The sequence below is a fragment of the Prionailurus viverrinus genome, chromosome E2, assembly GCF_022837055.1.
Source record: "Prionailurus viverrinus isolate Anna chromosome E2, UM_Priviv_1.0, whole genome shotgun sequence".
In the NCBI taxonomy this organism is placed as follows: Eukaryota; Metazoa; Chordata; class Mammalia; order Carnivora; family Felidae; genus Prionailurus; species Prionailurus viverrinus.
The window spans coordinates 43,984,147-43,997,285 of NC_062575.1; the positions used below are offsets into that span (position 1 = coordinate 43,984,147).

At 42.0% G+C, this 13,139-nt stretch overlaps 1 protein-coding gene across 3 annotated transcripts in view; it reads left to right on the top strand.

Moving 5' to 3' along the window:
• The first annotated feature begins 5,101 nt into the window (after positions 1 to 5,101).
• Positions 5,102 to 13,139, top strand: part of UBA2 (ubiquitin like modifier activating enzyme 2) — a 40,861-nt gene continuing 32,823 nt past the window's right edge. For all 3 annotated transcript variants that reach the window (XM_047835605.1, XM_047835604.1, XM_047835607.1), the window contains exons 1-5: positions 5,102 to 5,305; positions 7,898 to 7,981; positions 9,346 to 9,416; positions 11,108 to 11,172; positions 12,341 to 12,441. In XM_047835605.1, the coding sequence (XP_047691561.1) occupies positions 5,168 to 5,305; positions 7,898 to 7,981; positions 9,346 to 9,416; positions 11,108 to 11,172; positions 12,341 to 12,441 (459 nt within the window). In that variant the 5' untranslated portion in view covers positions 5,102 to 5,167. The remainder of the gene's footprint in view (positions 5,306 to 7,897; positions 7,982 to 9,345; positions 9,417 to 11,107; positions 11,173 to 12,340; positions 12,442 to 13,139) is intronic.

Here is a 13,139-nt window from a genome sequence, read left to right on the forward strand (position 1 = left end):
CTGCTCCAGCTTCCTGAGATTCCCACCCTGTGACACTAGCTATTGAGACCTGCCCCTCTTTCTCCCACCCGACGATCCCCAGCCTCACCCATGCCTACCTTCTGCCCCTGCAGCATCACAGCACGGGGGCCCTTTCTCTCGATTCTGGACATGGTCCCTCCTTCCTGGTGTCCACTTTTCCAATTTCCCCTTTCTCTTTCAGTTTTTATGTTATCAGCCCTTCCATTCTGCTACCCTTTGGCAGCAGTATGAAAACACTCCCCCAGCTATGTGCAGACTTGCTATTTGCCTACGTAGATGAGGAAACTGGTATAAACAATTTGATTTGCTACTCTGGTAAACAATATATTAGGTCCAGATTCTCTTGAGGTAAGGTCCTCCTGGGCAGTGTGTGACCGCTGAGGACACCACCTGATCCTGCCTCCCGGGGCCCCTGAGGGAAAGTGGCTGATTGTATACAAACAACTTGCTGGTCAGTGAGGTACATAGGGGAGGAAAAATAATTTTCTCTTTGCCCTTCTAGGTAGATGGTTGAGGCCCCCTGTAAGAAAAATCAGATTGACAGGAGAAAAACAGAAGTATATGCACCTCCTATATAGACGGAAGATACTCAGCAAAACTGAATAACTCCCCGAAATGGCCCAAGCCATTACCTCAAATATAATCTTCAGCTGAAGACGAAAGACGTGGGGTGCATGGAAGTAGTTACGGGAAGTTATCAGGCAAAGCAGAGCGGAAAAGGGTAGGGTTGTTATATATTGTTAGAGAAACAAGATACGAGAAAATAAGTCCAGTGTGAACCCATTTATTTATTTCTTTAACGTTTAATTTTGAGGGAGAGAGACCAAGCACAAGCGGGGGAGGGGCAGAGAGAGAGGGAGACGCAGAATCCGAAGCAGGCTCCAGGCTCTGAGCTGTCAGCCCAGAGCCTGACACGGAGCTCAAACTCATGAGATCATGACCTGAGGTGAAGTCAGAAGCTTAACCACCCAGGTGCCTCACCCAGGCACCCCATTGTGAACCCATTTAAATGTAAAACTGCAGGGGCACCTGGCTGGCTCAGACAGAGCACATGACTCTTGAGGTCATGAATTTGAGCCCCACATTGGGTGAAGAGATGAGTTAAATAAATAAGAACAAATAAGTGAAGGAGACATAGATCAATTAAGACAAAGGCCTGGAGTGTGTGTCTGGCTCAGTTGGGGGAGCATGCGAGTCTTGATCTTGGGGTCATGAGTTCAAGATCGAGAGATGACTTTAAAAAAAAAAAAAGGAAGGGGGCACCTGGGTAGCTCAGTTGGTTAAGCATCCGACTTCAGCTTAGGTCATGATCTCGCAGTTCGTGAGTTTGAGCCCCGCGTCGGGCTCTGTGCTGACAGCTTGGAGCCTGGAGCCTGCTTCGGATTCTTTGTCTCCCTCTCTCTCAGCCTCTCCCCCATTGGCACATGGTCTCTCTATCAAAAATAAATAAACATTAAGAAAATAAATAGAAGGACAAAGGCCATCAAAGGTCCTGGGGAGTAGGAGTGGGTATGGTTGGGACTTTCATTTCCTGCACTTGTGTCCTAATTTGAATTTTTGAAGGTGAGCAAGCATTTTACACTTTATACTTACACTCACACAAATCCACAAAGAAAAGCAAAGGCCCTCAGAATTAAGGTACTCAGCTCAGGCCGGCCAAGGGAAGACAAGGGAGGCAGGAGAGAAGCCAAGGAAGGTGATTCCCATTCACTGAATGTCTAGAGGGAGATGTAAGATCAGCATCCTGGGGAGGGCCTCCTGTAGGTTTAACTGCAAGGATGGGGTCTTTCTATAAGCCAGCCCTGTGTTGGGAAGGAACATCAGCAGTCCATTGTGCCCCCCACTCTGGTTGAGCACTCTGACACTTCCTGCACTCTTGCATCAGGGCAGCAGCCTGAGTATTCCTCATAGACCAGCTTGGTGTGTGGTTGGTGAACCAACAGTTTATGAGAAAGACCACAGAAGTCAAAAGCATTTTCCTATGTTTTCTATCTTTATCCTTTCTCTTCTAATGATTATTTTTTACTGAATATATTTGACATATAACATTGCGTAAATTTAAAGTGTGCGATGCGTGGGGTGCCTGGGTTGTTCTATTGGTTAGGCCTCCGACCTTGGCTTGGGTCATGATCTCCCAGTTCATAGGTTTGAGCCCCACATCAGGCTGTCTGCTGTCAGCACAGAGCCCGCTTCAGATCTTCCATCCCCCCTCCTCTACCCCTCCCCACTCATGCTCTCTCAAAAATAAACATTAACAACATTTATTTTTATAAAGTGTGCAATGTGTTAACTTCATACATTTATATATTGTAATATGATTGCTCTTGTAGCAATATTTAGCATGTTGAAAAACAAAATTCAGTCGAGTGAATTTGAAGATCCAACTGGCTTTATTCAAAGATTCATGAGTCTGACAGCATCCCATCTATCTAGCAAGTGGAAAGGAGTTCTGAATTGTTCAAGATGGAAGGTTTTTATAGGCAGAAGGACTGTGGGACAGGAACTTACAAAATAGATTATTTCAGGCAAAGTTACCTTACCTTACCAGGGTCAGATTGTATCACTAGTGTTCACCAGGAAATTACAGACTGATGGGTTTAAAATTCCACTCCTGGGGAAGGCTGAAACTGCAATTAGTGTGGGTATTAACTCTTGGTTGCTAGCTCGCTCCTTAGCACAAATGACTACATTTTGGGCCTGTTGTGTCTTTTTTACCAGCACCTCTACCACATTACATAATTATCCTTTCTTTTTAGTGGCTGGGATAATAATTTTTTTCTGATTTTAGAATTAACATTTTCTTGGGGCACCTGGGTGGCGCAGTCGGTTAAGCGTCCGACTTCAGCCAGGTCACGATCTCGCAGTCCGTGAGCTCGAGCCCCGCATCGGGCTCTGGGCTGATGGCTCGGAGCCTGGAGCCTGTTTCCGATTCTGTGTCTCCCTCTCTCTCTGCCCCTCCCCCGTTCATGCTCTGTCTCTCTCTGTCCCAAAAATAAATAAACGTTGAAAAAAAAATTTTTTTAAAAAGAATTAACATTTTCTTTATGGAACATGAGCATTTGGGAAATACAGAAAGGTTTAAAGAAGAAATTAAAATTACACACAATTCCATGAAACACAGATACATAAAAATATTAACTGTGGTTTTCTTCCTATTTTTTAAATATATTTTTGTGTTTACAAAATTTATTCATACATGACTTCGTATCTTTTTTATTTAACATTGTGAGGATTTTTTTTAAAATTTTTTTTAACGTTTTATTTATTTTTGAGACAGGGAGAGACAGAGCATGAACGGGAGAGGGTCAGAGAGAGGGAGACACAGAATCTGAAACAGGCTCCGGGCTCTGAGCTGTCAGCACAGAGCCCGACGCGGGGCTCGAACTCACTGACCGCGAGATCACGACCTGAGCTGAAGTCGGCCGCTTAACCGACTGAGCCACCCAGGCGCCCCACATTGTGAGGATTTTTAAATCATATTTCCAAATTACCCTTGCTTAAAAAAAAGGGGGGGGGGAGCAATAAGCCCAAAATGGAGTTGCTTACGCTAAACCTCATGTCACCAAGCAGAGACTTAATTATAGTTCTGGCTCTCCTAGAAATGAAATCTTAAACCAGTCAATCGGGAATTGCCTGATCAACATTAGTTAGGTAATATGTCTGATAGATCACCTAAAGGAAAGGTAACCTTCCAATAACCAACCCACTTTTGTAGAACTTCCTTGCTCCTTCTCCCTTATAGCCATCAAAATCTTTCATTTTGTACAGTTCCTCAGAGTTCCTTTCTCTCTGCCAGGTAGAATGCTGCCCAATTCAAATCAAATTTTGCTCAAGTCAACAAAAAAATTTTTTAATGTTTATTTACTGGGGCGTCTGGGTGGCTCAGTCGGTTAAACATCGGGACTCTTGATTTCAGCTCAGGTCATGATCTCATAGTTCGTGAGTTCGAGCTGGGCCCCCCAACAGGCTCCACACAGTCAGCTTGGGATTCACTCTCTCTGCCCTCCCCCTGCCCCCCACACACTCTCTCTCAAAATAAATAAACTTTAGGGGGCAGGGAGGGCCTGGGTGGCTCAGTCAGTTAAGCATTTGACTTCCGCTCAGGTCACAATCTCAAGGTCTGTGGATTCCAGCCCTGTGTTGGGCTCTGTGCTGACAGCTCAGAGCCTGGAGCCTGCTTGGGATTCTATGTCTCCCTCTCTCTCCGTACCCTCACCTCCCTGCACTAGTGCTCTTGTCTTTCTCTCTCTCTCTGTCTCAAAATTGAATAAACATTAAAAAAAATAATAAACTTTAAGAAAAAAGAAAAAAATGATTATTTATTTTGAGAGAGTTTGAGAGAGAGAGACGGAGACGGAGAGACGGTGTCCCAAGCAGGCTCCAGGCTCAGCGCAGACTTGCCTACGGGGCTGTATCCCACCACCAGGGGATCATGACGTAAGCCAGGAGTCGTAGCCTTAACCAAGTGAGCCAAGTGGGTGCCCCAACAAAATTTTTAATACACCTCAGTTTATTTTAACACCCTCTAGAAAAGCTTTGCTTTACAACCCATAACTATAGTAACGGGAGTGCTTGTTTTCCTATTCCTTGGCAATAGAGAGTTACACTTTTTCTTTTTCCGGATTAATAGGTGAAAATGATCTAAACACCGCTTTGCATTTCTTTGATTAAATTTTAATACGTTTATTGATCATACTGTTCATCTTCTTTGTGAGTGCCTGTTCACATTCTTGACCTGTATTTGCTGTTTAAAGGACACTTGCTTTCTTGTTAATTTGTAAGAGCTCCTTACATACAGGGGCATCTATTTTTTAACCTGTAAGTAAGCCTTGGCTGGGAATTCAAACCCCAGGCCAAAAGGTGGCCCGTAGGTTTCTTAAGCCGCATAGCGGTTCCGCGCGCGTCTGTGAAAACACGACCCGGCTGGAGCATCACTGCAGGTGCGAGAGAGAGAGAGACCTCCTGGCGCAAAGCCGAGCCTTGACCTACGCGGTGCGCTCCACAGGTCCCGGGCGTCGCCCGCTCGGCGCCAAATGACGGCCGCACTGCGCATGAACGGAAGCTGGGTCGCCCTTCCCCCACCTGCTTCCGGCCGCGGCTCATTTCTCGCGCCTCCGCCTCCGCCGCGGCTCGTGGTCGTCCCGCCATGGCACTGTCGCGGGGACTGCCCCGGGAGCTGGCCGAGGCCGTGGCCGGGGGCCGGGTGCTGGTGGTGGGAGCGGGCGGCATCGGCTGCGAGCTTCTCAAGAACCTCGTGCTCACTGGCTTCTCCCACATCGACCTGGTGAGGGCCAGGAGTGCGCGGGCTGAATGGCGGGCCGTGTTGCCGGGGCCGGGGGGCTCGGGCTCCGGAGGTCGGGACCAGAGTTGGAGGGGGCGGGGCGCCAGCAGGCCTGGAAACCCCGGGGTCGTGGCTGCCTGCAGAGAAGGCGCTGCTCGGCGGGGCCAGAGCGGGCCTCGCTGCACGCCTGGCCGGCTCGGGACGCCACAGAGGCCGCGGGCCGGGGTCTTCCTGGCGTCTCGCGGTGCGGCCGCCCCTGCCTCCTTGGCAGCGCGAATTTGTGGCGGCTCTAGGCTGGTGGAGGAGGTCTCGTGTCTTTTCGCTTCAGGGCAGTTCCTCAGCTTTAAGGGGAGGCAGGAGGTGATTGTTTCAGTCTCTCGTGGAGGTTGTGACTGTTCAGTTGGGAGGTCTCCCTTAACTCAAATACTGGTCCAGAGCAGAGGGTGGCAGTAATAGGAGCCAATACATACTGAGCGCTTGTCCCGAGACCGGCGATGTTCTGAGCGGGTAATTTGCATTAACGCATCTAATCTGCGCTACCGCCGTAAGGTTGCAGACGCAGTTTTCATCCCCCCACCCCCACTTTTTTATTTTAAACAGATGAGACGAAAAGTGAGATCTAGAAGGGTTTTAGTAAATTACCTTGAATCAGGAAGCAAGTGGCAGGACTCCTTTGGGGCTCTCACCCCTCTGTTCTGGGTGCAGTCTGTGTGACTGTCATTGTTATCTTCATAGATATGTTAGCTTGTATCACTGAAGATACTAGGATTTTAACTTTTGCATTGATGTACAGTGGCTGTAATTTTATTTTTATTTTTGGCTGTAATTTTAAATTATTTTTATTAATGTAAACTTTTTAGAGATTGGCGATCTTACGTGGAGCTTGGATGTCAGTTTAAAGTGTCTTAAAGTGTAGTGGAAACACGGAATGGAAAAAAAGTAAATATGGCAGACTGAACCATGAAATGAGGGGCGGGGGAAGAATTTACACATCTTTCCTTTGGCTGTTACAAAGTTATTCTTCCCATCCAGTTCTGTACCACAAATCCAAATATGATCGTGCTTCAGCTGGTACCTATTGCTGCATGTTTAAAAGAACCGTTTTGTGGGGCGCCTGGGTGGCTCACTCTGTTGGGCATGTGGCTTGGGCTCAGGTCATGATTTCCCAACTCCGTGGGTTTGAGCCCCGGGTGGTCTCTCTGTGCTGAGCCCTGGAAGCCTGGAGCCTGCTTCCTATTCTCTCTCCTTCTCTGTCTGCCCCTCCCCCTCCCCCCCCCCCCCCCCCCCCGCACGCGCGCGCTCTCTTTCTCCCAAAAATAAATAAATATTAAAAAAAATTAAAGGAACTGTCTTGTAATAGACAAGACAGTGAATTGGGCACCTGAACAATAGATGCTGATCCTTTTCTATTTAATTTAATCAAAAAATTTAATGTTTATTATTTTTGAGAGAGAGAGTGTGAGCGGGAGAGGAGCAGAGAGAGAGGAAGAGACAGAATCCAAAGCGGGCTCCAGGCTCTTGAGTGGTCAGCGCAGAGCTGGACTTGGGGCTTGAACTTACAAACCATGAGATCATGATCTGAGTGAGGCGAAGTGGGCAGTGGATGCTTAACTGAGCCACCCAGGTGCCCCTATTTGATTTAATTTTTATAATAAATTTAGAAAGTACAAATAGAAAATGTTTAGACGGTTATATATGATGATTTTCAGAAATTATAACCAAAGCTGTTAAGATGTTTCACAATTAGAATGTTTGATGACTCTTAATATAAATTTATAGAAAGTCTTTAGTCATTCTTATTTCCTTTATTGATTGATTGATTGATTGATTGATTGTTTTTGAGAGACAGAGAACAAGAGCGGGAGGGACCAAGGGAGAAGGGGTCAGAGGATCCAGAGCCTGCTCCCTGCTGACAACAGCCAGCTTGATGTGGGGCTCAGTGTGGGGCTCGATGTGGGACTGAACTCAGGAACTGTGAGATCATGACCTGAGCCAAAGTCAGACACCCAACCGACTGAGCCACCCAGGCGCCCCTCTTGTGTTTATTTTTAAGCAGCAATTAGATAAAAGTTAAAATGTGACACTTTTTTCAACCTTGTGTGGTGTTTCCTTTCATAGCCCTTAGGTGAGAATTGTAAATGGAGTTGTGTGTGGGGGAAGACTTTTGAACTAAAGTAACAAAAACGCGGTAAATCTGCTAAGTGTCATTTAAGAAAAACGGGTCACAGTTAAATCTGATTTATTTGATTTGAAAGAGTAATTAAAGAAATGAATTATATTTATTTTAATAAACCCATTATGATTTTATGCCATCTAAGGAATTTCCAAACATTTGCCAAGATGGTTAAACAAAAAAATTCATCCTTTCTAAAATATTTTTGAGAAAGTTATCTCTGAAATTAAATCTTGATTTTTTTTTTTTCATATGTGTTAAAGTATTTTTATCAGTTTAACAATTTTGGTATTACTGGGGAAAGCATTTCCTCTGCTAATGTAGCAAATAGCAAAAGTTTTGGGTTATGGGTGCTGAGGATAGTGATATTGCTCACACACACCAGAAAATTTGTGATTTATCTGGAGTTTATGCACTTGTAGATTGATCTGGATACTATTGACGTCAGCAACCTCAACAGGCAGTTTTTGTTTCAAAAGAAACATGTTGGAAGATCAAAGGCCCAGGTAACTTTACTTTTCTTATATCATTTCTGTTCATTTATGTTTTTGCACTTTGATGGATCTTCTCTTTATGGTATCAGATTAACTGGGACTCTTCAGTGGGAGGGAGAATATAGGGGACGGCACCTAAGAGTACATCCTCCCGTTTTGATCCTCTAAGGCTATGCTGTCCTCAATCGTGTAAACAGTGTCCCCTTCACATTTAAATTTCTTTTTTTTTTTAATTTTTTTTTTTTTTTTAATTTTTGGGACAGAGAGAGACAGAGCATGAATGGGGGAGGGGCAGAGAGAGAGGGAGTCACAGAATCGGAAACAGGCTCCAGGCTCCGAGCCATCAGCCCAGAGCCTGACGCGGGGCTCGAACTCATGGACCGCGAGATCGTGACCTGGCTGAAGTCGGACGCTTAACCAACTGCGCCACCCAGGCGCCCCCATGTTTAAATTTCTGATTGTTTGCTTAGGATGAGCTTTGTTCTGTGTTCCTGCAGATTGGCTGCTCCTGTATTTGAGGGCTAGAGAACCTACAGCCCATGCTCTTGTCCCTTTTAGAAAAAGACAACCTCCCTGAGGTTCTAGCCACCTTGACCTTTCTTTAGTTCCTTGAATGTTCCATCTTGACTCAAGGTCTTAAAACATCTTTTTACTTTGCTTTTTCTCCCAACGCTTTTGGCAAACTCCCACTCTTATCTCCTTTTCAGTTTTCAAATTTTGGCTTCCTTCTCTAGTGATATGCTCTGAATAAACCTTAGACTAAGACCTTCCTCTCACAACTTCTACTCTTTTTTTTTTTTTTTTTTAAAGATTCTTTGAATATATTTAAGTAATTGCTACATCTAACGTGGGGCTTGCACTCACAACCCGAGATCAAGAGTTGCATGTTCTTCCTTGCAACAGAGCCAGCCAGGCACCCCACAACTTCTACTTTTTCTGTGTGTCATTTATCATTGTTTGTAATTTTGTTTATCTACATTGATTAGTGTCCCTTTGGCTTACCAAATGCTTCATATAGATCCTGGTAAATAGAAGATACTAAATACTTGTTGAATGAATGAATGGGTTAACACCTAGTTACTGCATTTTATATTTTTGCTGAAGTTTACCATTCATGTAGATGTATATATAGGAAAGGGCCGGCTCTCCTGTTATTTTTATTAAAATGTGTATAGCTTAATGTTAATGAAATTTTGTCACATTTTTATATTCCTTTAGTTTATAATATAAGATATTAAATTTATATGTTTATATTTAATATAAGATATTATGTAAGTAGGTGAAATAACAGTATTGTTTGCCATAAATAAATTTGAAATGCAGAGAGAAATGTTGTAGCAATCAAGTTAGTAATTGAGTGTTGTTTGTTTTTCCAGGTTGCTAAAGAAAGTGTACTGCAGTTTTACCCGAAAGCTAATATCATAGCCTACCATGACAGCATCATGAAGTATGTTCTAATTATTATGTTGCAGAATTGAGTTTGTTGTGAGTTAAACTTTCAAAGTCTATGGTATTTTTATTAGCTACATGAGCTTGAGGTCATTCTGCTTTTTAAGAATGTTTTTTTTTTTTTTTATCTTAACTATAAAGAACAAACTGATGGTTATCAGAGGGAGGGTGGAGTGGGGGTGGGTTAAATAGATGAAGGGTATTAAGGAGGGCACCTATGATGAGCGCCTGGTATTGTTTGTAAGTGTTGAGTCACTAAATAGCTAGTATAACACTGAATGTTAACTAACTGAAATTTAAATAATAATTTTGTAAAAAAAATTTTCTAGAAAAATTAAAATGTGGTAGCTTGTACTCACATAATAAGTTGTGTTTTTTAAGTTTATATGATTTCAGGGAGTTAGATAAGAGGTAAGATATTTTAATACTTTAAATGAGTTACTTTTGAAATGAGTTACTTTTTAATGAGAGATTTTTAAATGAGTTACTTGTTAATGAGAGGTTTTTAAATGAGTTACTTTTTAATGAGAAACTTATAAAGGGCCTTTATTTTTGTTTTAAATAAAGATATAGTAAACTATGAAAAATCCTTATATAATGATCCAGACTTTTCTAAGTATATTGCTCTCATTCTGATTGATTTCATCTGTGGTCTTCTTCGGTTTCAAAGGTTGCTTCCCAAAATATTTATTTTGACTATGACTTCTATAATATAACACTAGGAATTGTGAAGGGGTCATAGTTTTCACAGTACATAAATATTCTCTGCTCTCCATGAATATATAACTATGGAAGTGTTGGGGCAAAGGAATCCTGGATCTAAATTATCCTTTATGTATAGCTGTTGTCTGGCTTACAAGTAAATGGTATTAAAAGTAATAACTTCTCAGGGGCGCCTGGGTGGCGCAGTCGGTTAAGCGTCCGACTTCAGCCAGGTCACGATCTCACGGTCCGGGAGTTCGAGCCCCGCATCAGGCTCTGGGCTGATGGCTCGGAGCCTGGAGCCTGTTTCCGATTCTGTGTCTCCCTCTCTCTCTGCCCCTCCCCCGTTCATGCTCTGTCTCTCTCTGTCCCAAAAATAAAAATAAAATGTTGAAAAAAAAAATTAAAAAAAAAAAAGTAATAATTTCTCATTTGAGGTCTGAAATTAGAGAAAGTCTTATACTTTCTCCGGAAATATGTATCTCCACCTTTTTTATTCTCTGGTTGTTTGCTCTGCAAGCCTTTGCCTAGCCCTATAACCCTCTTACCCGTATTGCTTTCCCAGTGCTGCTAAAAGTGGGAACCCTAGAGGCCTGAACCCTGCCTGATCCTGACCATGTGAGGTGAAGCCAGAGGCCAGGCATATCCTGGGAATGTGTTCTTTGTATGTTCCCAGGCTGCCCAGAGAGGGCCTATGGGACCTGTGAAGCCATGCCATCTTTCTGCCAGTTTGAGATCCTGCTCTTGAGCCCTGGGTAGCTGGCCAGAAAGGGTGTCTAGTCGCTCACAGGGATTAGTGGGAAGTAATTTCATTAAAATCTGCTTATGGTATTTGGAAAAAATCAAATGTATAATAGAGACCCCTCCCTAATATCAGTTATTTTTGCACCATTACTTTAATACGCTTTTTAGGACCCTGTATTATGCCGTGAAGATCATGTGTAAGGCCAGTTGTTTTGGTGACATTTGTTTTATTTTGTTTTGTAGCCCTGACTATAATGTGGAATTTTTTCGACAGTTTATATTGGTTATGAATGCTTTGGATAACAGAGGTGAGATGATTTTTAATACATTTAATTTCCAAGTATTTTCCTTCCCTATAACAAGGCTGTTTATACTTTTTAGTATTTCAAATATTTCCTCAGTAGTTCGAATCCAGAGAGAAGTAAGGTTAGGTTTAAAGTTTACCAGTTGGTTGTAATTTTAACTAGAACAGGCAGGAATTTAGCTATCATATACTCTGCTATTCTACCAAAAGGTGTGAAGATAGAAGTTGTTAAAACGCTAAAGAGGGTGAGTACATTTGGTATGTGGGTGTGTGCTTGTTTCAGAGTATTCCATCACTGAAGCACAGTGTGACTTCCTTCATTTATATGGAGATGAAATATCAATGCCTACATCCCACCAAGACCAATTAAATCAGACTCTGAATATCATAATTTTTCAATTTCCTATGTGATTCTAAAGTGCAATCAGGGTCCTAAAACCATGGTTTTGAGAATGTGGCAACAGGTTGTCAAAGTTAGCATAGATGCCATGGATCTTGAATTATTTTAGATATGGCTGGTGCCATAAAATATCAGCCTAGATTCTATTTAGATGTACACATTTTGAACCATTGAAGCTTTTCACAGTAGGGGGTGATGTTTCTTATAATCAAGTATTGTATAGCCAGTCATTGTTCCACATGTAAAACAACACCTGTGGAGTGGTTTGTAACAATTTGGAGCCAGAAATACCAAAGAAAAAACACAAAGCAGAGAAAGGGTCAGGATGACTTACTAGACTCCTCTTTACTCCCCTTGCCTTAAACTGCCTTTATAGTTCCAAGTTGATATTCCACATTCTCCATTCATTGCCATGTGTTACCTGATAATTTTATTAGAATAATAGTAAGTTAAGGACTCAGAATTCATTGAGACAATATTTTAGCCAAGATTAATAGCGGGGGCACAGCTATAGAATAGAAAGGTGACACTTTGGAATTTAAAAAGTATAGTAAGGGTGCTTTTTCTTGGAGTAAACTTGTCATATAAATTCCTTGTATTGGGAATTTTGCTAGCGAATGTCTCTTATGTAACAGCTGTATTACCCTGGTCATAGCTATAAGAAAATTGCATATAAAAATAAAAAAAATTAGTTTGGGTAAATGTCATCCTAATTAAAGGTAACTGATTTTTTCCCCCCATCAACTCCTGCTAACTAGTGTTTTTCTTCTAGCTGCTCGCAACCATGTTAATAGGATGTGCCTGGCAGCTGATGTTCCTCTTATTGAGAGTGGAACTGCTGGTTATCTTGGGCAAGTAACTACCATCAAAAAGGTAAAATAAATTTTTTTTACTTCCCAAATATTTGTGATCTTATGGAGGGAAGAAGTAAACTTTGGGTTTACATGATATGGGCTGGTTAGTACCCAAGATGTAGGGATTTTTGTACTCTGATAAAACTAGATACTGTATCAAGTAATAAAGAGTATTATAAGCAGAGATTTTTTTTTTTTAAGCTCTGTGCTACTTTGTTTCTGTAGCTTGTATATTAAAATTATGAGACTGGTAAACATAATAAAATTGCCTTTTAAAATTCTTTGTAGCTGAGGCTACATGTCATGCTGTAGTTGATATATGATGAAACTGCCTTCTGCAAAGTTATTTTTTATCTAAAGTCTAGGTTCATAGATCTGAAGAGTACTTTGAAAAATTTTGGTGTCTTTGTGAAATATTTCAAATGTTTAGATAAAACTAGAGAATAATAGAGTAAATAAATACCTGTGCACTCAAACCCAGTTTATAAAGTGCAGCATTGTGGTTTGTTGTTGTTTTTTGTTTGTTTTTGTTTTCTAGTTCTTTCAAGGAAATTAAACATAGATACATTTGAAGAATCATTTTGCAGGTTTTGAAACCAAAAGGAATTACACTTGATTTAAAATTTGCTATTTTTGTCCATTATTTGGCAGTTTACCCATGTTGAAAATTGTGGCTCTGCTTCATTTGTTTCAGCTGATAAATACTACTCTTGGAAG